General features: G+C 58.0%; 1 protein-coding gene across 5 annotated transcripts in view; it reads left to right on the top strand.

Moving 5' to 3' along the window:
* The window catches only part of SEMA3F (semaphorin 3F), a 131263-nt gene that overhangs the window by 35824 nt on the left and 71262 nt on the right, over positions 1-24177 (top strand). For 4 of the 5 annotated variants that reach the window (XM_073645182.1, XM_073645181.1, XM_073645180.1 and 1 more), the window contains exon 2: positions 5522-5646. In XM_073645182.1, coding sequence (XP_073501283.1) covers positions 5538-5646 — 109 coding nt within the window. In that variant the 5' untranslated portion in view covers positions 5522-5537. Of the gene's footprint in view, positions 1-4714; positions 4750-5521; positions 5647-24177 lie in introns of those variants that run through there. The other variant, XM_073645179.1, reaches the window with a different exon arrangement.

Here is a 24177-nt window from a genome sequence, read left to right as displayed (position 1 = left end):
TCTTTCCATCTATGCGATGTGTGTATATATATATATATATATATATATCTATTCTGACGGTTCACACTGTTAATTTACTGTACTTGTCTTTTGAAATGTCATGTTTCCTATGAGCTGGGTGCGTAAAAATCAGACAGCACACACAAGGTCCGTGTGCCTTGCAAATTTTTTTTCTCACACCCATTAACTTACAATGGCGAGTCCCGTCCATTTTTCTCTTGTTTTTTTTCAGTCCGATCTGAGCTGAGAAAAAATTGCAGATGAGCACAGGATCGTTGACTAACACTAGTCAGAGTGCAACACAATTTTTTATCGGCTTGCACGCGTCCGATTATACGCAGATGAGTATGAGCCCTTAAACGCAGCGGGGAATTGTTGCATTGGACATCAGAAGGCGAGAGGAAGTCAACGGCGGAGCTCGATGGCGGGACACGGAGAAGCCCGACCCATGTGTATTTTTGTCACTCCATAGTTCCCGCGTGGCCGGTTCTCAGGAAGAAGACGCTGACGCTGTCCACCTGGACGATGCAATGCTCGGAGCATGGCGAGACCGCAGTGGGGCCGGTTCTCAGGAAGAAGACGCTGGTGCTATCCACCTGCACGATGCAATGCTCGGAGGATGGCGAGACCACAGCGTGGCCGGTTCTCAGGAAGAAGACGCTGGCACTGTCCACCTGCACGATGCAATGCTCGGAGGATGGCGAGACCGCAGCGTGGTCGGTTCTCAGGAAAAAGACACTGACACCGTCCACCTGCACGATGCAATGCTCGGAGGATGGCGAGACCACAGCGTGGCGGGTTCTCAGGAAGAAGACGCTGACGCTGTCCACCTGCATGATGCAATGCTCGGAGGATGGCGAGACCGCAGCGTGGCCGGTTCTCAGGAAGAAGACGCTGGCACTGTCCACCTGCACGATGCAATGCTCGGAGGATGGCGAGACCGCAGCGTGGCCGGTTCTCAGGAAGATGACGCTGACACTGTCCACCTGCACGATGCAATGCTCGGAGGATGGCGAGACCGCAGCGTGGCCGTTTCTCAGGAAGAAGACGCTGACACTGTCCACCTGCACGATGCAATGCTCGGAGGATGGCGAGACCGCAGCGTGGCCGGTTCTCAGGAAGAAGACGATGGCACTGTCCACCTGGACGATGCAATGCTCGGAGCATGGCGAGACCGCAGTGGGGCCGGTTCTCAGGAAGAAGACGCTGGTGCTATCCACCTGCACGATGCAATGCTCGGAGGATGGCGAGACCACAGCGTGGCCGGTTCTCAGGAAGAAGACGCTGGCGCTGTCCACCTGCACGATGCAATGCTCGGAGGATGGCGAGACCACAGCGTGGCCGGTTCTCAGGAAGACGCTGGCACTGTCCACCTGCACGATGCAATGCTCAGAGGATGGCGAGACCGCAGCGTGGCCTGTTCTCAGGAAGAAGACGATGGCACTGTCCACCTGGACGATGCAATGCTCAGAGCATGGCGAGACCGCAGTGGGGCCGGTTCTCAGGAAGAAGACGCTGGTGCTATCCACCTGCACGATGCAATGCTCGGAGGATGGCGAGACCACAGCGTGGCCGGTTCTCAGGAAGAAGACGCTGACGCTGTCCACCTGCATGATGCAATGCTCGGAGGATGGCGAGACCGCAGCGTGGCCGGTTCTCAGGAAGAAGACGCTGGCACTGTCCACCTGCACGATGCAATGCTCGGAGGATGGCGAGACCGCAGCGTGGCCGGTTCTCAGGAAGAAGACGCTGACACTGTCCACCTGCACGATGCAATGCTCGGAGGATGGCGAGACCGCAGCGTGGCCGGTTCTCAGGAAGAAGACGCTGACGCTGTCCACCTACACGATGCAATGCTCGGAGGATGGCGAGACCGCAGCGTGGCCGGTTCTCAGGAAGAAGACGATGGCACTGTCCACCTCCACGATGCAATGCTCGGAGGATGGCGAGACCGCAGCGTGGCCGGTTCTCAGGAAGAAGACGCTGGCACTGTCCACCTGCACGATGCAATGCTCGGAGGATGGCGAGACCGCAGCGTGGCCGGTTCTCAGGAAGAAGACGCTGACACTGTCCACCTGCACGATGCAATGCTCGGAGGATGGCGAGACCACAGCGTGGCCGGTTCTCAGGAAGAAGACGCTGTCCACCTGCACGATGCAATGCTCGGAGGATGGCGAGACCGCAGCGTGGCCGGTTCTCAGGAAGAAGACGCTGGCACTGTCCACCTGCACGATGCAATGCTCGGAGCATGGCGAGACCGCAACGTGGCCGGTTCTCAGGAAGATGACGCTGGCGCTGTCCACCTGGACGATGCAATGCTCGGAGGATGGCGAGACCGCAGCGTGGCCGGTTCTCAGGAAGAAGACGCTGGTGCTGTCCACCTGCACGATGCAATGCTCGGAGGATGGCGAGACCGCAGCGTGGCCGGTTCTCAGGAAGAAGACGCTGACACTGTCCACCTGCACGATGCAATGCTCGGAGGATGGCGAGACCGCAGCGTGGCCGGTTCTCAGGAAGATGACGCTGGCGCTGTCCACCTGCACGATGCAATGCTCGGAGGATGGCGAGACCGCAGCGTGGCCGGTTCTCAGGAAGCAGACGCTGGCGCTGTCCACCTGCACGATGCAATGCTCGGAGGATGGCGAGACCGCAGCGTGGCCGGTTCTCAGGAAGCAGACGCTGGCGCTGTCCACCTGCACGATGCAATGCTCGGAGCATGGCGAGACCGCAGCGTGGCCGGTTCTCAGGAAGAAGACGCTGGCACTGTCCACCTGCACGATGCAATGCTCGGAGGATGGCGAGACCGCAACGTGGCCGGTTCTCAGGAAGAAGACGCTGGCGCTGTCCACCTGCACGATGCAATGCTCGGAGGATGGCGAGACCGCAGCGTGGCCGGTTCTCAGGAAGATGACGCTGACACTGTCCACCTTCACGATGCAATGCTCGGAGGATGGCGAGACCGCAGCGTGGCCGGTTCTCAGGAAGATGACGCTGGCGCTGTCCACCTGCACGATGCAATGCTCGGAGGATGGCGAGACCGCAGCGTGGCCGGTTCTCAGGAAGAAGACGCTGGCACTGTCCACCTGCACGATGCAATGCTCGGAGGATGGCGAGACCGCAGCGTGGCCGGTTCTCAGGAAGAAGACGCTGGCACTGTCCACCTGCACGATGCAATGCTCGGAGGATGGCGAGACCGCAGCGTGGCCGGTTCTCAGGAAGATGACGCTGGCGCTGTCCACCTGCACGATGCAATGCTCGGAGGATGGCGAGACCGCAGCGTGGCCGGTTCTCAGGAAGAAGACGCTGGCGCTGTCCACCTGCACGATGCAATGCTCAGAGGATGGCGAGACCGCAGGAGACGCTCCAGACGTGAGGAATTCTCCACAATCTAATTGATAAAGAAGCAATCGAAAGAGACATGCTTCCACTGCGACGCGTCTCTACATCTACACATTTTTCAGTCAATTTCCAATTTGCTTTACTACTAACAAAAATCCCCACACACTTAGGAAAGTGTGAACCGAGACTAATGTCCGCGCAGGAAGCAAGCGCTGCTAGGGTGGCAGTGATAAGTGGGAGCTACCCAGAGACAATGGAGGCCGGAGACTGAGCGTGTCGCCCCTCACAAGCAAAATAAAAGTCTAAAAAATATGGCACTGACCCTGAACTCTTCCCCCAATAGTAACAGAGGTCACGCACCACAAAAGGTCCGAGTCAGCCAGAGAGCGGCCCTCCATCACCCGGACCCTCCATTGTCTGACTTGTACGTGAGAGTTAACAGAGGCAGTTTCTTCACGTACAATATCCACCAGAACGGCGTCCGCTGCCGCCGCCACGTTACCGGGCGTCCAAGCATTTCCAATTGGCACCAAAATTGCAGGCGACCTCTTATATTCTGCATTACTGCATTCATCCTGATCTAGCGGATTCCTGTGGGATCTACAGAAGGGGGGGGGGGGGGAGCGTGCTTAAAGGGGTTGTTCAGGCATTCAGAGATAAAACTTTAATCGAATGTTTTCATTGGCTGAATATGTTGGTTCACAGGACTGACTCCGAAACATAATGCGGGGTGCATTCACAGTGGATGATCATCAGGAACGAGCTTTCCCAACAAACGAGTGAAATGTTGGTGGTTCTCGGCAGCACATTGCCCTGTGTGGGCAGCACGGTGCTTTCTGAGAACGGATATTGCATGTGCAGAGAGCGAGCGTATTAGTGACGGCCCCGTGCGTGCGGTCAGCGTGTCTGAACAGGACTTTACACGTCCGCCGATCAGCTTGCGTGCAGCCAGTTGGATTTGCTTTCATGGCTGCAGGTTGGTAAGTGTAAACTGAGTTTTTGCTATATTCAGGGCAAAGGTTTGGCTCGGTGCCCTGGTGGAGGCATGCTGGCCCCGGTCGTGCCCCTGACTGTATGCCCTGGAGGTGCACGGTGTGAGTCCTGCATTCCTGCTCCGCACCACCCTGATTAGCGGTTACCTCTGTCTGTTCCTGGCCGCTGATCCGACACGTCAGCCGTCATTTACAGCCAGGGACACTCAGGGCTCTTGTGTTGCTTCTAAGCTTTTAATTACATGGTTACTTTTGAGACGAGTTCATCTAATTTCCGCCATCTAATGTCTTCGGCACACCCCTGGCCATGTCAGAGATGAGTGTTTTGCCCTTATAAATCCTCGCCCCGTCTGCTCCGACGTTCCTATTGAGCGCGGATCGAGGATTGGAAAGGTTGACGCGTAGAAGAAGACGACAGGTGCTCACTTATCCAATTGTGAAGCATTTTACCTGGAGGAAATGTCATCAGGATCTCATTCTACACTTTATTAATAAAGATGATGAGCAGCCCTCCAGCATATAGCCGTCATAGTGACGGGGGTAACAATGAAGAGCGCCCCCGCCGGGCTGTATACTGCAGAGCATCTACCATTGAAGCCTATGGACAACGGATCCGTTATTTTGCCATCTGTTTTTCTTACTCGATCAGTTTCAATGGAAGAAAGCATTAAAGGATCCGGATGATATGGGAGAAGAACGGTTATTTATTGGATCCGTTGTCCATAGGCTTCAATGGTAAATGAACGGATCCAGCTGAATCCGTTTTTCTCCGGCGGACAATAACCGTGTGTCTGCACTGATGGCTGCTGGATCCGTTCTGACGGACGATCACTGCACATGTGAACACGGCCTTAGTGACGCTCCGTCCCACATGACGGCGGCCTGCCTCTGCTTCCCCGCCATGTTGTGCGTTTCTCCGTCCTCGCTCTCTTGGAGGGTCCGGTATTCCCCAGATCCCACACACTTCTCAGATCCCCCTGTAGATTGGGATGTGGCTCTGCTTGAGTCTAGTTTGCCCCAGGTGTCGGGACCGTCGCACCCTCCCCAAATATATGCCGTCCGGAGAGGGGCGGCCATGTGTGGGGGGCATGGATGGACTTTCTCGTAGATGAGTGAATGGCGTGATGAGACGGACAGCCGTCACGTCTTTGGTTATTCCTGGGCTCATCTTTTTGTGTTTCTGTTGGCAGGACCCCGTCTTGCGCCATGCCCCCTCTGGACCCGCGGATACTCTCCTGCATCCTGCTGAGCTTTTACTACACTGTGGCGAAGGACAGCGCCCCGCCGACCCCCCGCGTGCAGCTCTCCTTCCGAGGTAAGACGCCATCTTTTCCAGCGCTGAGGAGGTTAATCCTCCATTTGTTATGAGCATTTCTCAGTCGCTGTTTTCCGGGAGGAGAGGGGCGATTACAGGAGGGAGGGTCAGAGCAATCAATGCAGGTTATGAAATCAGGAGAGACCTGTCTGTCATGTGGAGTGCGCCGCAGCATTAACCCCTCGTGTGCCAGGTAGGAGCACATCTAAGTCCGGCTCATACATTACCATCTCTGATTTTGCTGTGCACGTGTTGTATTCCTCATGAATCCGAATTTGCACGTGGCCAATTTGTTGCAGAGTTCACCTGTGGATTTGTGCAGGTAAAATCCGCAGCAGGTAACATCACAAGGTGAGTGGCGGAGGCTTTACCGTGAGGAAATCCTGCGCCAAATCTGCGGGTGGAATATGTCGGCTGTGTATGGATGAGATCGTACCCCAAAGCCGGGATCACGCGGTCAAACATTGCTACCTGTCGCTGCCTGATCCACCCTGTGACAAGGCGCAAAACACCGACCGGTGTCGCAGCCCCAGTGGCCTTCATGTTATTCAGCCTTTATATAAGGAGCAGTAGCCACATGGGGCATTACAGGGGGTCACAAGCAGCAGATTCTAGAGGTTTCTGCCTCCATCCCGTTCCTCTCACTGGGTTTGTTCCTGCATCAAGCACCTATTCACATTAATGAAACGTCTGCAGCATCGGGTGTGTGCACGGCCCCAAAAGTCACTGTGGATCTTGTGTAACGGGTGCAGATCGGCCGCCCATCTCTCCTCTCCCAGTCTCCTCCTCCCTGCCCCCTCTCCCAGTCTCCTCCTCTCTGCCCCCTCTCCCAGTCTCCTCCTCCCTGCCCCCTCTCCCAGTCTCCTCCTCCCTGCCCCCTCTCCCAGTCTCCTCCTCCCTGCCCCCTCTCCCAGTCTCCTCCCAGCCCCCTCTCCCAGTCTCCTCCTCCCAGCCCCCTCTCCCAGTCTCCTCCTCCCTGCCCCCTCTCCCAGTCTCCTCCTCCCTGCCCCCTCTCCCAGTCTCCTCCTCTCTGCCCCCTCTCCCAGTCTCCTCCTCCCTGCCCCCTCTCCCAGTCTCCTCCTCTCTGCCCCCTCTCCCAGTCTCCTGCCCCCTCTCCCAGTCTCCTCCTTCCTGCCCCCTCTCCCAGTCTCCTGCCCCCTCTCCCAGTCTCCTGCCTCCTCTCCCAGTCTCCTGCCTCCTCTCCCAGTCTCCTGCCTCCTCTCCCAGTCTCCTGCCTCCTCTCCCAGTCTCCTGCCTCCTCTCCCAGTCTCCTGCCTCCTCTCCCAGTCTCCTGCCTCCTCTCCCAGTCTCCTGCCCCCTCTCCCAGTCTCCTGCCTCCTCTCCCAGTCTCCTGCCCCCTCTCCCAGTCTCCTGCCCCCTCTCCCAGTCTCCTGCCCCCTCTCCCAGTCTCCTGCCCCCTCTCCCAGTCTCCTGCCCCCTCTCCCAGTCTCCTGCCCCCTCTCCCAGTCTCCTGCCCCCTCTCCCAGTCCCCTGCCCCCTCTCCCAGTCCCCTGCCCCCTCTCCCAGTCTCCTGCCCCCTCTCCCAGTCTCCTGCCCCCTCTCCCAGTCTCCTGCCCCCTCTCCCAGTCTCCTGCCCCCTCTCCCAGTCTCCTGCCCCCTCTCCCAGTCTCCTGCCCCCTCTCCCAGTCTCCTGCCCCCTCTCCCAGTCTCCTGCCCCCTCTCCCAGTCTCCTGCCCCCTCTCCCAGTCTCCTGCCCCCTCTCCCAGTCTCATCCCCCCTGCCCCCTCTCCCAGTCTCCTCCTCCTGCCCCCTCTCCCAGTCTCCTCCTCCTGCCCCCTCTCCTAGTCTCCTGCCCCCTCTCCCAGTCTCCTGCCCCCTCTCCCAGTCTCCTGCCCCCTCTCCCAGTCTCCTGCCCCCTCTCCCAGTCTCCTGCCCCCTCTCCCAGTCTCCTCCTCCCAGTCTCATCCCCCCCTGCCCCCTCTCCCAGTCTCCTCCTCCCTGCCCCCTCTCCCAGTCTCCTCCTCCTGCCCCCTCTCCTAGTCTCCTCCTCCTGCCCCCTCTCCTAGTCTCCTCCTCCTGCCCCCTCTCCTAGTCTCCTCCTCCTGCCCCCTCTCCCAGTCTCCTGCCCCCTCTCCCAGTCTCCTGCCCCCTCTCCCAGTCTCCTGCCCCCTCTCCCAGTCTCCTGCCCCCTCTCCCAGTCTCCTCCTCCCTGCCCCCTCTCCCAGTCTCCTCCTCCCTGCCCCCTCTCCCAGTCTCCTCCTCCCTGCCCCCTCTCCCAGTCTCCTGCCCCCTCTCCCAGTCTCCTCCTCCTGCCCCCTCTCCCAGTCTCCTCCTCCTGCCCCCTCTCCCAGTCTCCTCCTCCCTGCCCCCTCTCCCAGTCTCCTCCTCCCTGCCCCCTCTCCCAGTCTCCTGCCCCCTCTCCCAGTCTCCTCCTCCTGCCCCCTCCCAGTCTCCTGCCCCCTCTCCCAGTCTCCTCCTCCTGCCCCCTCTCCCAGTCTCCTCCTCCTGCCCCCTCTCCCAGTCTCCTCCTCCTGCCCCCTCTCCCAGTCTCCTCCTCCTGCCCCCTCTCCCAGTCTCCTCCTCCTGCCCCCTCTCCCAGTCTCCTGCCCCCTCTCCCAGTCTCCTCCTCCTGCCCCCTCCCAGTCTCCTGCCCCCTCTCCCAGTCTCCTGCCCCCTCTCCCAGTCTCCTCCTCCCTGCCCCCTCTCCCAGTCTCCTCCTCCCTGCCCCCTCTCCCAGTCTCCTCCTCCCTGCCCCCTCTCCCAGTCTCCTCCTCCCTGCCCCCTCTCCCAGTCTCCTCCTCCCTGCCCCCTCTCCCAGTCTCCTCCTCCCTGCCCCCTCTCCCAGTCTCACCCCCCCCCTGCCCCCTCTCCCAGTCTCCTCCTCCTGCCCCCTCTCCCAGTCTCCTCCTCCTGCCCCCTCTCCCAGTCTCCTCCTCCCTGCCCCCTCTCCCAGTCTCCTCCTCCCTGCCCCCTCTCCCAGTCTCCTCCTCCCTGCCCCCTCTCCCAGTCTCCTCCTCCCTGCCCCCTCTCCCAGTCTCCTCCTCCCTGCCCCCTCTCCCAGTCCCCTCTCCCAGTCTCATCCCCCCCTGCCACCTCTCCCCATCTCATCCGTCCCCTCTTTACCCCCCCCCCCACACTTCCTGATCCTCATCCTCCAGCTCCTCTTGCTGCTCCCCTCCCGCTCCTGTAATGAGTGTAGGGGGTCCCCTGACAGCCGCACTACCAGCAGGTATAATTATCTGCCAATCTTGGGGCTTTCTCTCTCCTATCAGAGCTGCTTGTGGCTCACCAGCCTCACCAACCTGAAATTAGGCAAATGAAGCCCCCTCCCCGCGCTGCCGTCTCTTCCCACATTTGCATCTGCAGCGCTGGCTTCAGGTAAATGGCTGCGATTCCTCCCAGCGTCCTCTCCCAGCTGGAGACAATTACTGCAGTCTGAACGCGGGTCTAGCTCTGTGATCCAGCAGCTCGTTACTGAAGATGGTGCATTATACATGTGCCCGTATACTGTGCTGTATACAGTGTGCCCTGTATACAGTGTGCCCCGTATACAGTGCTGTATGCAGTGTGCCCCCTATACTGTGCTGTATGCAGTGTGCCCCGTATACTGTGCTGTATGCGGTGTGCCCCGTATACTGTGCTGTATGCAGTGTGCCCCGTATACTGTGCTGTATGCAGTGTGCCCCCTATACTGTGCTGTATGCAGTGTGCCCCCTATACTGTGCTGTATGCAGTGTGCCCCGTATACTGTGCTGTATGCAGTGTGCCCCGTATACTGTGCTGTATGCAGTGTGCCCCGTATACTGTGCTGTATGCAGTGTGCCCCGTATACTGTGCTGTATGCAGTGTGCCCCCTATACTGTGCTGTATGCAGTGTGCCTGTGCTGTATGCAGTGTGCCCCCTATACTGTGCTGTATGCAGTGTGCCCCGTATACTGTGCTGTATGCAGTGTGCCCCGTATACTGTGCTGTATGCAGTGTGCCCCATATACTGTGCTGTATGCAGTGTGCCCCCTATACTGTGCTGTATGCAGTGTGCCCCCTATACTGTGCTGTATGCAGTGTGCCCCCTATACTGTGCTGTATGCAGTGTGCCCCGTATACTGTGCTGTATGCAGTGTGCCCCGTATACTGTGCTGTATGCAGTGTGCCCCGTATACTGTGCTGTATGCAGTGTGCCCCCTATACTGTGCTGTATGCAGTGTGCCCCCGTATACTGTGCTGTATGCAGTGTGCCCCGTATACTGTGCTGTATGCAGTGTGCCCCCCTATACTGCGCTGTATGCAGTGTGCCCCGTATACTGTGCTGTATGCAGTGTGCCCGTATACTGTGCTGTATGCAGTGTGCCCCCTATACTGTGCTGTATGCAGTGTGCCCCCTATACTGTGCTGTATGCAGTGTGCCCCCTATACTGTGCTGTATGCAGTGTGCCCCCTATACTGTGCTGTATGCAGTGTGCCCCCTATACTGTGCTGTATGCAGTGTGCCCCCTATACTGTGCTGTATGCAGTGTGCCCCCTATACTGTGCTGTATGCAGTGTGCCCCCTATACTGTGCTGTATGCAGTGTGCCCCCTATACTGTGCTGTATGCAGTGTGCCCCCTATACTGTGCTGTATGCAGTGTGCCCCGTATACTGTGCTGTATGCAGTGTGCCCCCCTATACTGTGCTGTATGCAGTGTGCCCCCTATACTGTGCTGTATGCAGTGTGCCCCCTATACTGTGCTGTATGCAGTGTGCCCCCTATACTGTGCTGTATGCAGTGTGCCCCCTATACTGTGCTGTATGCAGTGTGCCCGTATACTGTGCTGTATGCAGGGCCCCCCTATACTGTGCTGTATGCAGTGTGCCCCCTATACTGTGCTGTATGCAGTGTGCCCCCTATACTGTGCTGTATGCAGTGTGCCCCCCTATACTGTGCTGTATGCGGTGTGCCCCGTATACTGTGCTGTATGCGGTGTGCCCCGTATACTGTGCTGTATGCGGTGTGCCCCGTATACTGTGCTGTATGCGGTGTGCCCCGTATACTGTGCTGTATGCAGTGTGCCCCGTATACTGTGCTGTATGCAGTGTGCCCCGTATACTGTGCTGTATGCAGTGTGCCCCCTATACTGTGCTGTATGCAGGGCCCCCCTATACTGTGCTGTATGCAGTGTGCCCCGTATACTGTGCTGTATGCAGTGTGCCCCCTATACTGTGCTGTATGCAGTGTGCCCCCTATACTGTGCTGTATGCAGTGTGCCCCCTATACTGTGCTGTATGCAGTGTGCCCCCTATACTGTGCTGTATGCAGTGTGCCCCCCTATACTGTGCTGTATGCAGTGTGCCCCCCTATACTGTGCTGTATGCAGTGTGCCCCCCTATACTGTGCTGTATGCAGTGTGCCCCCTATACTGTGCTGTATGCAGTGTGCCCCATATACTGTGCTGTATGCAGTGTGCCCGTATACTGTGCTGTATGCAGTGTGCCCGTATACTGTGCTGTATGCAGGGCCCCCCTATACTGTGCTGTATGCAGTGTGCCCCCTATACTGTGCTGTATGCAGTGTGCCCCGTATACTGTGCTGTATGCAGTGTGCCCCCCTATACTGTGCTGTATGCAGTGTGCCCCATATACTGTGCTGTATGCGGTGTGCCCCCCTATACTGTGCTGTATGCAGTGTGCCCCATATACTGTGCTGTATGCAGTGTGCCCCCTATACTGTGCTGTATGCGGTGTGCCCCGTATACTGTGCTGTATGCAGTGTGCCCCGTATACTGTGCTGTATGCAGTGTGCCCCCCTATACTGTGCTGTATGCAGTGTGCCCCCTATACTGTGCTGTATGCAGTGTGCCCCCTATACTGTGCTGTATGCAGTGTGCCCCGTATACTGTGCTGTATGCAGTGTGCCCCCTATACTGTGCTGTATGCAGCGTGCCCCCTATACTGTGCTGTATGCAGTGTGCCCCCTATACTGTGCTGTATGCAGTGTGCCCCCTATACTGTGCTGTATGCAGTGTGCCCGTATACTGTGCTGTATGCAGTGTGCCCCCCTATACTGTGCTGTATGCAGTGTGCCCCCTATACTGTGCTGTATGCAGTGTGCCCCCTATACTGTGCTGTATGCAGTGTGCCCCATATACTGTGCTGTATGCAGTGTGCCCCCTATACTGTGCTGTATGCAGTGTGCCCCCTATACTGTGCTGTATGCAGTGTGCCCCGTATACTGTGCTGTATGCAGTGTGCCCCATATACTGTGCTGTATGCAGTGTGCCCGTATACTGTGCTGTATGCAGTGTGCCCCATATACTGTGCTGTATGCAGTGTGCCCCCTATACTGTGCTGTATGCAGTGTGCCCCATATACTGTGCTGTATGCAGTGTGCCCGTATACTGTGCTGTATGCAGGGCCCCCCTATACTGTGCTGTATGCAGTGTGCCCCCTATACTGTGCTGTATGCAGTGTGCCCCGTATACTGTGCTGTATGCAGTGTGCCCCCCTATACTGTGCTGTATGCAGTGTGCCCCATATACTGTGCTGTATGCGGTGTGCCCCCCTATACTGTGCTGTATGCAGTGTGCCCCATATACTGTGCTGTATGCAGTGTGCCCCGTATACTGTGCTGTATGCAGTGTGCCCCCTATACTGTGCTGTATGCAGTGTGCCCCCTATACTGTGCTGTATGCGGTGTGCCCCATATACTGTGCTGTATGCGGTGTGCCCCCCTATACTGCGCTGTATGCAGTGTGCCCCATATACTGTGCTGTATGCAGTGTGCCCCCTATACTGCGCTGTATGCAGTGTGCCCCCTATACTGTGCTGTATGCAGGGCCCCCCTATACTGCCGCGTGTCCTGGCGGTCCTCCACGTTCACCTCGCACAGACCCCACCAGTGTTTCTGCTCACTTGGTCCTTTTCCAAGATTCCTGGTAGCGCTCCGTCTCGGCAGGACCATGTGACCTCCCGCCGCCTTCTCCCCATCACCCCCTTCTCGTCTCTCCCCCTAGATCGTGCCGCGGTTTCCTCCTTCCAGCGCTCTATTCCCCACCCCCGCCCTTCCATCCCCATAAACGAGCCGTGGCTGCTCCTGCCGTGTGCATGTTGTATCCACAGGTGGCCTCCTCCGCGCCCCCAGGTAGCCCCCCACATATGGCGCCGTACGTGTGTACCGGTGTGCACGGCGCAGGGTGAGATATTCTGCGGGTAATCCCAGGCATATGGCTGGATGCGGAGAGGTAATCCTCTGCATGTGCTGTAATATCCCTGTAGGAAATGATGCACATATGCCGTGACAATGCTGGGGATACTACTCCGGGATACTTGTCCTAATACTCTGCATGTGGCTGGAGGAGTGGGCTCGGCTGTAAGGCTCCACATGTGCCGTGACAATGCTGGGGATACTACTCCGGGATACTTGTCCTAATACTCTGCATGTGGCTGGAGGAGTGGGCTCGGCTGTAAGGCTCCACATGTGCCGTGACAATGCTGGGGATACTACTCCAGGATACTTGTCCTAATACTCTGCATGTGGCTGGAGGAGCGGACTCGGCTGTAAGGCTCCACATGTGCCGTGACAATGCTGGGGATACTACTCCGGGATACTTGTCCTAATACTCTGCATGTGGCTGGAGGAGTGGGCTCGGCTGTAAGGCTCCACATGTGCCGTGACAATGCTGGGGATACTACTCCGGGATACTTGTCCTAATACTCTGCATGTGGGTGGAGGAGTGGGCTCTGCTGTAAGGCTCCACATGTGCCGTGACAATGCTGGGGATACTACTCCGGGATACTTGTCCTAATACTCTGCATGTGGGTGGAGGAGTGGGCTCTGCTGTAAGGCTCCACATGTACCGTGACAATGCTGGGGATACTACTCCGGGATACTTGTCCTAATACTCTGCATGTGGCTGGAGGAGCGGGCTCTTCTGTAAGGCTCCACATGTGCCGTGACAATGCTGGGGATACTACTCCGGGATACTTGTCCTAATACTCTGCATGTGGCTGGAGGAGTGGGCTCTTCTGTAAGGCTCCACATGTACCGTGACAATGCTGGGGATACTACTCCGGGATACTTGTCCTAATACTCTGCATGTGGCTGGAGGAGTGGGCTCTGCTGTAAGACTCCACATGTGCCGTGACAATGCTGGGGATACTACTCCTGGATACTTGTCCTAATACTCTGCATGTGGCTGGAGGAGTGGGCTCGGCTGTAAGACTCCACATGTGCCGTGACAATGCTGGGGATACTACTCCTGGATACTTGTCCTAATACTCTGCATGTGGCTGGAGGAGTGGGCTCGGCTGTAAGGCTCCACATGTGCCGTGACAATGCTGGGGATACTACTCCGGGATACTTGTCCTAATACTCTGCATGTGGCTGGAGGAGTGGGCTCGGCTGTAAGGCTCCACATGTGCCGTGACAATGCTGGGGATACTACTCCGGGATACTTGTCCTAATACTCTGCATGTGGCTGGAGGAGCGGGCTCGGCTGTAAGGCTCCACATGTGCCGTGACAATGCTGGGGATACTACTCCGGGATACTTGTCCTAATACTCTGCATGTGGCTGGAGGAGTGGGCTCTGCTGTAAGGCTCCACATGTACCGTGACAATGCTGGGGATACTACTCCGGGATACTTGTCCTAATACTCTGCATGTGGCTGGAGGAGTGGGCTCGGCTGTAAGGCTCCACATGTGCCGTGACAATGCTGGGGATACTACTCCGGGATACTTGTCCTAATACTCTGCATGTGGCTGGAGGAGTGGGCTCGGCTGTAAGGCTCCACATGTGCCGTGACAATGCTGGGGATACTACTCCGGGATACTTGTCCTAATACTCTGCATGTGGCTGGAGGAGCGGGCTCGGCTGTAAGGCTCCACATGTGCCGTGACAATGCTGGGGATACTACTCCGGGATACTTGTCCTAATACTCTGCATGTGGCTGGAGGAGTGGGCTCGGCTGTAAGGCTCCACATGTGCCGTGACAATGCTGGGGATACTACTCCGGGATACTTGTCCTAATACTCTGCATGTGGGTGGAGGAGTGGGCTCTGCTGTAAGGCTCCACATGTGCCGTGACAATGCTGGGGATACTACTCCTGGATACTTGTCCTAATACTCTGCATGTGGCTGGAGGAGTGGGCTCTGCTGTAAGGCTCCACATGTGCCGTGACAATGCTGGGGATACTACTCCGGGATACTTGTCCTAATACTCTGCATGTGGCTGGAGGAGTGGGCTCGGCTGTAAGGCTCCACATGTGCCGTGACAATGCTGGGGATACTACTCCGGGATACTTGTCCTAATACTCTGCATGTGGCTGGAGGAGCGGGCTCTGCTGTAAGGCTCCACATGTGCCGTGACAATGCTGGGGATACTACTCCGGGATACTTGTCCTAATACTCTGCATGTGGCTGGAGGAGCGGGCTCTGCTGTAAGGCTCCACATGTGCCGTGACAATGCTGGGGATACTACTCCGGGATACTTGTCCTAATACTCTGCATGTGGGTGGAGGAGTGGGCTCTGCTGTAAGGCTCCACATGTGCCGTGACAATGCTGGGGATACTACTCCAAGATACTTGTCCTAATACTCTGCATGATGGTGGAGGAGTGGGCTCGGCTGTAAGGCTCCACATGTGCCGTGACAATGCTGGGGATACTACTCCGGGATACTTGTCCTAATACTCTGCATGTGGCTGGAGGAGCGGGCTCTGCTGTAAGGCTCCACATGTACCGTGACAATGCTGGGGATACTACTCCGGGATACTTGTCCTAATACTCTGCATGTGGGTGGAGGAGTGGGCTCTGCTGTAAGGCTCCACATGTGCCGTGACAATGCTGGGGATACTACTCCGGGATACTTGTCCTAATACTCTGCATGATGGTGGAGGAGTGGGCTCGGCTGTAAGGCTCCACATGTGCCGTGACAATGCTGGGGATACTACTCCGGGATACTTGTCCTAATACTCTGCATGTGGGTGGAGGAGCGGGCTCGGCTGTAAGGCTCCACATGTGCCGTGACAATGCTGGGGATACTACTCCGGGATACTTGTCCTAATACTCTGCATGTGGCTGGAGGAGTGGGCTCTGCTGTAAGGCTCCACATGTGCCGTGACAATGATGGGGATACTACTCCGGGATACTTGTCCTAATACTCTGCATGTGGCTGGAGGAGTGGGCTCTGCTGTAAGGCTCCACATGTGCCATGACAATGCTGGGGATACTACTCCGGGATACTTGTCCTAATACTCTGCATGTGGCTGGAGGAGTGGGCTCTGCTGTAAGGCTCCACATGTGCCGTGACAATGCTGGGGATACTACTCCGGGATACTTGTCCTAATACTCTGCATGTGGCTGAAGGAGTGGGCTCGGCTGTAAGGCTCCACATGTGCCGTGACAATGCTGGGGATACTACTCCGGGATACTTGTCCTAATACTCTGCATGTGGCTGGAGGAGTGGGCTCGGCTGTAAGGCTCCACATGTGTGGCAGTAATAGGATGCATATGGTGATAACCCTCTAGCACTCTGCTCGGCCTCTTTGGGGACCCCTGCTCGGCCTCTTTGGGGACCCCTGCTCGGCCTCTTTGGGGACCCCTGCTCGGCCTCTTTGGGGACCCCTGCTCGGCCTTTTTTGGGAGCACTGCTCGGCCTTTTTTGGGAGCGCTGCTCGGCCTCTTTGGGGAGCGCTGCTCGGCCTCTTTGGGGAGCGCTGCTCGGCCTCTTTGGGGAGCGCTGCTCGGCCTCTTTGGGGAGCGCTGCTCGGCCTCTTTGGGGAGTGCTGCTCTGCCTCCTCGGGGACCCCTGCTCTGCCTCTTTGGGGAGCACTGCTCGGCCTCCTCGGGGAGCGCTGCTCGGCCTCCTCGGGGACCCCTGCTCGGCCTCTTTGGGGACCCCTGCTCGGCCTCTTTGGGGACCCCTGCTCGGCCTCTTTGGGGAGCGCTGCTCGGCCTCCTCGGGGAGCGCTGCTCGGCCTCCTCGGGGACCCCTGCTCGGCCTCTTTGGGGAGCGCTGCTCGGCCTCCTCGGGGAGCCCTGCTCGGCCTCTTTGGGGAGCCCTGCTCGGCCTCTTTGGGGAGTGCTGCTCGGCCTCTTTGAGGAGCCCTGCTCGGCCTCTTTGGGGAGCGCTGCTCGGCCTCCTCGGGGAGTTCTGCTCGGCCTCCTCGGGGAGCCCTGCTCGGCCTCTTTGGGGACCCCTGCTCGGCCTCTTTGGGGACCCCTGCTCGGCCTCTTTGGGGAGTGCTGCTCGGCCTCTTTGGGGAGTGCTGCTCGGCCTCTATGGGGAGCCCTGCTCGGCCTCTATGGGGAGCCCTGCTCGGCCTCTATGGGGAGCGCTGCTCGGCCTCTATGGGGAGTGCTGCTCGGCCTCCTCGGGGAGTGCTGCTCGGCCTCCTCGGGGACCCCTGCTCGGCCTCTTTGGGGCCCCTGCTCGGCCTCTTTGGGGACCCCTGCTCGGCCTCTTTGGGGACCCCTGCTCGGCCTCTTTGGGGACCCCTGCTCGGCCTCTTTGGGGAGTGCTGCTCGGCCTCCTCGGGGAGTGCTGCTCGGCCTCTTTGGGGAGTGCTGCTCGGCCTCTTTGGGGAGCGCTGCTCGGCCTCTTTGGGGAGCGCTGCTCGGCCTCTTTGGGGACCCCTGCTCGGCCTCCTCGGGGAGTGCTGCTCGGCCTCCTCGGGGACCCCTGCTCGGCCTCTTTGGGGACCCCTGCTCGGCCTCTTTGGGGAGCCCTGCTCGGCCTCTTTGGGGAGCCCTGCTCGGCCTCTATGGGGAGCGCTGCTCGGCCTCTATGGGGAGTGCTGCTCGGCCTCTATGGGGAGTGCTGCTCGGCCTCTATGGGGAGTGCTGCTCGGCCTCTATGGGAAGTGCTGCTCGGCCTCCTCGGGGAGTGCTGCTCGGCCTCCTCGGGGACCCCTGCTCGGCCTCTTTGGGGACCCCTGCTCGGCCTCTTTGGGGAGCCCTGCTCGGCCTCTTTGGGGAGCCCTGCTCGGCCTCTATGGGGAGTGCTGCTCGGCCTCTATGGGGAGTGCTGCTCGGCCTCTATGGGGAGTGCTGCTCGGCCTCTATGGGGAGTGCTGCTCGGCCTCTATGGGGAGTGCTGCTCGGCCTCTATGGGGAGTGCTGCTCGGCCTCTTTGGGGAGTGCTGCTCGGCCTCCTCGGGGAGTGCTGCTCGGCCTCCTCGGGGAGCCCTGCTCGGCCTCTTTGGGGAGCCCTGCTCGGCCTCTATGGGGAGTGCTGCTCGGCCTCCTCGGGGAGTGCTGCTCGGCCTCCTCGGGGAGTGCTGCTCGGCCTCTATGGGGAGTGCTGCTCGGCCTCTATGGGGAGTGCTGCTCGGCCTCTATGGGGAGCTCTGCGCTGCCATGGCTCTGCTCTCAGGTTGGGGGGACTCTCTCTGTACCGTAAACCCCATTAACTCTTTCCCCATGATGGGGTGCGCCGTTTCCCTGAGGTGTTGCCATGTTTCGCTTTGTATTTTATGTTTTTCTACCTCTGTGGTAGTCGCAGCGGTGCCGGTCGGTGCTGCCGGAGAGGGTGCGGGGCAGGCGCTTCTATCGATGCCACGCGAGCTGCTGCCGCCGGGTACCGCTGCCTCCATCAGAAGCCCCGGCCAGGGATTATTGACTATAAACACTAATGTCATTTACATGTTAATTATCTCCCGAGCATTACACCGCCATAATTAGAAGCTAATTGACACAGACAAGGATGCTAATGGCTTTTCCTGGCACACTGATTTCCTATGGGTACCAGCGGATGAGGAGGATGAGGAGCGCGGCTCCCGGTGCTTGTTAACCAGTTCTCATCAGGAGCCGCATTACCTGTTAACCCTTCACTAGGTGAGCGATAACGGCTGCGTCATGGTGGATGTAGCAGCCATTCCTCAGATAGAATGATCCTCGTCCAGTCTGACAGATGGCACATATATTTCTTATTGAAGTGCAGACCCTCGTATGTTCACCCCACAGAGCCATCGTTGTCCGTCACTTTCCATTAAATATGGCGGCCGGTGTAGGTGACTGGTGGCGCCGTGGATCGCAGTCGTGCACACAGTGTCCGGGGCGGACACTCCTCTGCTGTATACACACAGATCTATATACCTAGAGGGGCGAGGACGTCCTGTTTATAGCCGGCCACTTTGCCGTGGCTTCTGCCCCGTGGACGCTGCACACCTCGCCTGGTTTTGTGCCTCGGGCGGACGATCACCTGGGAGAGATCGGAGGTCACAGTTTGGCTTTATTTGCCATCCATCATCCTCTCTCTGTAGAGAGCGGTGGGAGTGACTGCCGCCAATCACCCTGCAGCCCATCCGTTCCTCAGCATTGTGTCACATCAAAGGGGCGATCTGCGAGGAAGGGTTGAGCGAGTGGGTGTCACCCATCTGTCAGCCCTGTCACCCTCATTGTGCCCGGCTTACAGCGGAGGCCTGTCACTCAGAGTGGGTGGGATGGGATTTGGTGAATGACCCCTCTGGGGGCCGTCGGGTCAGAAGTGATGAAGTGCTAGATAGTCGTCTGTAGAATAACATTAGCATCTGACTCCAGCTCGGAGGGGAGCGCGCTGGGGTATTATCTGCCGCTACAATGACCCCCAGCCGCAGCACAAACATCCCCTATAGTGGCAAGAGAAAAAGATGGCGGAAGACACAAAGGGAAACGCAAAGCCAGCAAATTAATAAGGTGTAATGCAGCGAGCGCTCCATCAGGATGTCAGGTCCGGCCCGGAATATCCTCCCTCTGCTGTGTCCGAGTAAGAGGCAGATGTATAACATGGAGATATTACCGCTACAGCTCCACCATACATACTGCACACACCATGCAAGGCCTTGTGGAGACCACCCCTGCTCCTGCCCCCACAGGTATCGCGGCTCCCCAGGAGTGGAGGTGGCCCCCCAGGTAGAATAGTTACCCAGGAGCAGAGGTGACCTCCCCGGGTAGAATGGTTACCCAGGAGCAGAGGTGACCCCCCCCAGGTAGAATAGTTACCCGGGAGCAGAGGTGATCCCACAGGTAGATTAGTTACCCAGGAGCAGAGGTGACCCCCCCCCCCCCCCCAGGTAGAATAGTTACCCGGGAGCAGAAGTGATCCCACAGGTAGAATAGTTACCCAGGAGCAGAGGTGACCTCCCCGGGTAGAATAGTTACCCGGGAGCAGAGGTGATCCCACAGGTAGAATAGTTACCCAGGAGCAGAGGTGACCCCCCCCCCCAGGTAGAATAGTTACCCAGGAGCAGAGATGACCCCCCAGGTAGAATAGTTACCCAGGAGCAGAGGTGACCTCCCCGGGTAGAATAGTTACCCGGGAGCAGAGGTGACCCCACAGGTAGAATAGTTACCCAGGAGCAGAGGTGACCCCCCCCCCCCCCCAGGTAGAATAGTTACCCAGGAGCAGAGATGACCCCCCAGGTAGAATAGTTACCCAGGAGCAGAGGTGACCCCCCCCCCAGGTAGAATAGTTACCCTGGAGCAGACGTGATCCCACAGGTAGAATAGTTACCCAGGAGCAGAGGTGACCTCCCCGGGTAGAATAGTTACCCGGGAGCAGAGGTGACCCCCCCCCCAGGGAGAATAGTTACCCAGGAGCAGAGGTGACCCCCCCCCCCGGTAGAATAGTTACCCAGGAGCAGAGATGACCCCCCAGGTAGAATAGTTACCCAGGAGCAGAGGTGACCCCCCCCCCCCCAGGTAGAATAGTTACCCGGGAGCAGAGGTGATCCCACAGGTAGAATAGTTACCCAGGAGCAGAGGTGACCTCCCCGGGTAGAATAGTTACCCGGGAGCAGAGGTGACCCCCCAGGTAGAATAGTTACCCGGGAGCAAAGGTGACCCCCCAGGTAGAATAGTTACCCGGGAGCAGAGGTGACCTCCCCAGGTAGAATAGTTACCCGGGAGCAGAGGTGACCCCCCAGGTAGAATAGTTACCCGGGAGCAAAGGTGACCCCCCAGGTAGAATAGTTACCCGGGAGCAGAGGTGACCTCCCCAGGTAGAATAGTTACCCGGGAGCAGAGGTGATCCCACAGGTAGAATAGTTACCCAGGAGCAGAGGTGACCTCCCCGGGTAGAATAGTTACCCGGGAGCAGAGGTGACCCCCCAGGTAGAATAGTTACCCGGGAGCAAAGGTGACCCCCCAGGTAGAATAGTTACCCGGGAGCAGAGGTGACCTCCCCAGGTAGAATAGTTACCCGGGAGCGGAGGTGACCCCCCAGGTAGAATAGTTACCTGGGAGCAGGGGTGACCCCTCCCAGGTAGAATAGTTACCCGGGAGTGGAGGTAACCCCCCAGGTAGGATAGTTACCCGGGTGCAGAGATGACCCCACGGGTAGGATAGTTACCCGGGAGCGGAGGTGACCCCCCAGGTATAATAGTTACCCGGGAGCGGAGGTGACCCCCCAGGTATAATAGTTACCCGGGAGCGGAGGTGACCCCCCCAGGAATAATAGTTACCCGAGAGCGGAGGTGACCCCACGGGTAGAATAGTTGCCCCGTGTGGACGGTGTTCAGCACTGATTATAGGGGATGTACCGTGATGACCACATTCCGGAGCCCCCGCATTCGTGGCTCTGCTGGATACTGATCAGGGTATCAGCTGGTCCCGGCTCTGCGGTGGATAAGTAATGGTGTTTATCCGTCGTCTAGGCTCCGGCTCCTTGTCCTGTTGTGTAAGGTCACATTGCTGCGCTGCGGGGTCAGGGGGGCGAGAGCGGCCGGACGGTTTACATGGGACTGAGTGATCCTTTCTTATAGATATCAAATCCTGCAGTCGGGACGATTCTTTGAGTCTTCGTAATTCTGATGGAAACCTAAACCAGGAACGTTTATAAGTTCTGTACAAACGTGGGAAAAAGTCTAAACCAAAAAGTGCCGAAAAGTTCAGAGATTTCACTGACTACCAGAACGGCAGGAGGGGGCGCCCTACACTACAGATAGACAGCGGCATCTGGGAGAGCCTCAGCACTGACTGTTGGGACGTTTTCACACCTGCGATTGTATCCTAATGATGGTCACTAATGGCTGCCGCCCACGGTGGATGATCCAGAAGTGAGATGAGACGCCGGGTTCACAGCTCCAGGGAGGCGTTTACTCCTTGGGGGCACAAACTTTACACCCTACAACCCGTACAGGTGTCATAGAGCCGTCATTCCTCCATCTTTGGTCTCTGGTTGACGTTCAGCTTCCAGAGCTGCTCTTCTTGTTCTGCACATTCACCGTCTGCTCAGCGTGAGCTGATTATCTCCGAGTCTGCCCTGAAAAGATAATTACCTGCCAGGAGGGATCTGTGTGAGTGTGCGAGGAAGCGTGAGTGTGCGTGATCGGGCCCAGGCCTGCCGCAGGAGCCTGTGTGTGTGTATATGTATATAGTGTGTGCGTGATCGGGCCCAGGCCTGCCGCAGGAGCCTGTGTGTGTGTATATGTATATAGTGTGTGCGTGATCGGGCCCAGGCCTGCCGCAGGAGCCTGTGTGTGTGTATATGTATATAGTGTGTGCGTGATCGGGCCCAGGCCTGCCGCAGGAGCCTGTGTGTGTGTATATGTATATAGTGTGTGCGTGATCGGGCCCAGGCCTGCCGCAGGAGCCTGTGTGTGTATATATGTATATAGTGTGTGCGTGATCGGGCCCAGGCCTGCCGCAGGAGCCTGTGTGTGTGTATATGTATATAGTGTGTGCGTGATCGGGCCCAGGCCTGCCGCAGGAGCCTGTGTGTGTATATATGTATATAGTGTGTGTGCGAGGAAGCGTGAGTGTGCGTGATCGGGCCCAGGCCTGCCGCAGGAGCCTGTGTGTGTATATATGTATATAGTGTGTGTGCGAGGAAGCGTGAGTGTGCGTGATCGGGCCCAGGCCTGCCGCAGGAGCCTGTGTGTGTGTATATGTATATAGTGTGTGCGTGATCGGGCCCAGGCCTGCCGCAGGAGCCTGTGTGTGTGTATATGTATATAGTGTGTGCGTGATCGGGCCCAGGCCTGCCGCAGGAGCCTGTGTGTGTGTATATGTATATAGTGTGTGCGTGATCGGGCCCAGGCCTGCCGCAGGAGCCTGTGTGTGTATATATGTATATAGTGTGTGCGTGATCGGGCCCAGGCCTGCCGCAGGAGCCTGTGTGTGTGTATATGTATATAGTGTGTGCGTGATCGGGCCCAGGCCTGCCGCAGGAGCCTGTGTGTGTATATATGTATATAGTGTGTGTGCGAGGAAGCGTGAGTGTGCGTGATCGGGCCCAGGCCTGCCGCAGGAGCCTGTGTGTGTATATATGTATATAGTGTGTGCGTGATCGGGCCCAGGCCTGGCCGCAAGGCCCGGGCAACCCGGGCGCCACCACCACCGCGCCCATAAGACCAAGAGTCCCGCATCTGGGAGAGGACCTGTACGCCCAGCATACGTGCCCGGATGGGCAGCCATTTATATGGCCACCGGAGTTCCACCATCCCCGACTCCGGAGAGAGAGACCCCTGGATGAACCCCTGATCCCGGCTCCAAAGCCCGTAAAGAGGATCTCGCCCCCGCTAGCGGAAGCGCGGTTTGAGTGGGACCCCACCGGGGAAGATCTTATGGGGTTCACTCGAGAGACTCGGGCAGCTGCAGCGGAGCGTGCTGAGTGCTGCCGCCAACAGCTCGAGGACTTCGAGAGGGAGCGGAGAGAGAGGCGGGTCCGGGAACAGCAAGCTCGAATAAGGAGCGCGGAGCAGAAGAGCCGGGCCAGGAGAGACCCCCGTGCAGCGCATAGTCCCCGCACCACCGGGACTGTGATAAAGTTTAACCTGCAGCATGGGTGGGGCTTCATCCGAGACCACCACACCCTAGGCGACGTCTTTGTGACCAGAAGAGACGTTGAGTCCCACCTACCGGAGGGACACAGAGGTCGTGACCTTTACATCGGGGACGAGGTCACCTTCACCCGGCACAAGTGTGCCAAAGGTCCCTACGCCCTCCATGTGCATCGCCTGACGGAGGAAGAACTGCGGTGTGAGGAGGAAGAACAAGAGGACCCGGACGGGTCTGAAACTAGAGCCAAAGGTAACCAAAAAGCAAGAACAGGAGGACGCCGTCGCTAAGGACAGCGAAGCAGAAGCTGTATATAGTTGCCCGTCGGGGCACAGTAAACTGAAACCGTGAACTGAAACTGAAACTGTTGTTGCTAATATAGTCCCCGTTGGGACCAGCCTGCCACAGGAGCCTGTGTGTGTGTATATGTATATAGTGTGTGTGCGAGGAAGCGTGAGTGTGCGTGATCGGGCCCAGGCCTGCCACAGGAGCCTGTGTGTGTATATATGTATATAGTGTGTGTGCGAGGAAGCGTGAGTGTGCGTGATCGGGCCCAGGCCTGCCGCAGGAGCCTGTGTGTGTATATATGTATATAGTGTGTGTGCGAGGAAGCGTGAGTGTGCGTGATCGGGCCCAGGCCTGCCGCAGGAGCCTGTGTGTGTATATATGTATATAGTGTGTGTGCGAGGAAGCGTGAGTGTGCGTGATCGGGCCCAGGCCTGCCGCAGAAGCCTGTGTGTGTATATATGTATATAGTGTGTGCGTGATCGGGCCCAGGCCTGCCGCAGGAGCCTGTGTGTGTATATATGTATATAGTGTGTGCGTGATCGGGCCCAGGCCT

Source organism: Phyllobates terribilis, unplaced genomic scaffold (genome assembly GCF_046119375.1).
Source record: "Phyllobates terribilis strain yellow unplaced genomic scaffold, ASM4611937v1 Scaffold_8__6_contigs__length_399053987, whole genome shotgun sequence".
In the NCBI taxonomy this organism is placed as follows: domain Eukaryota; kingdom Metazoa; phylum Chordata; class Amphibia; order Anura; family Dendrobatidae; genus Phyllobates; species Phyllobates terribilis.
The sequence above is the reverse complement of the archived record's forward strand: the minus strand, read 5'-3'. Positions and strand labels throughout refer to the sequence as shown.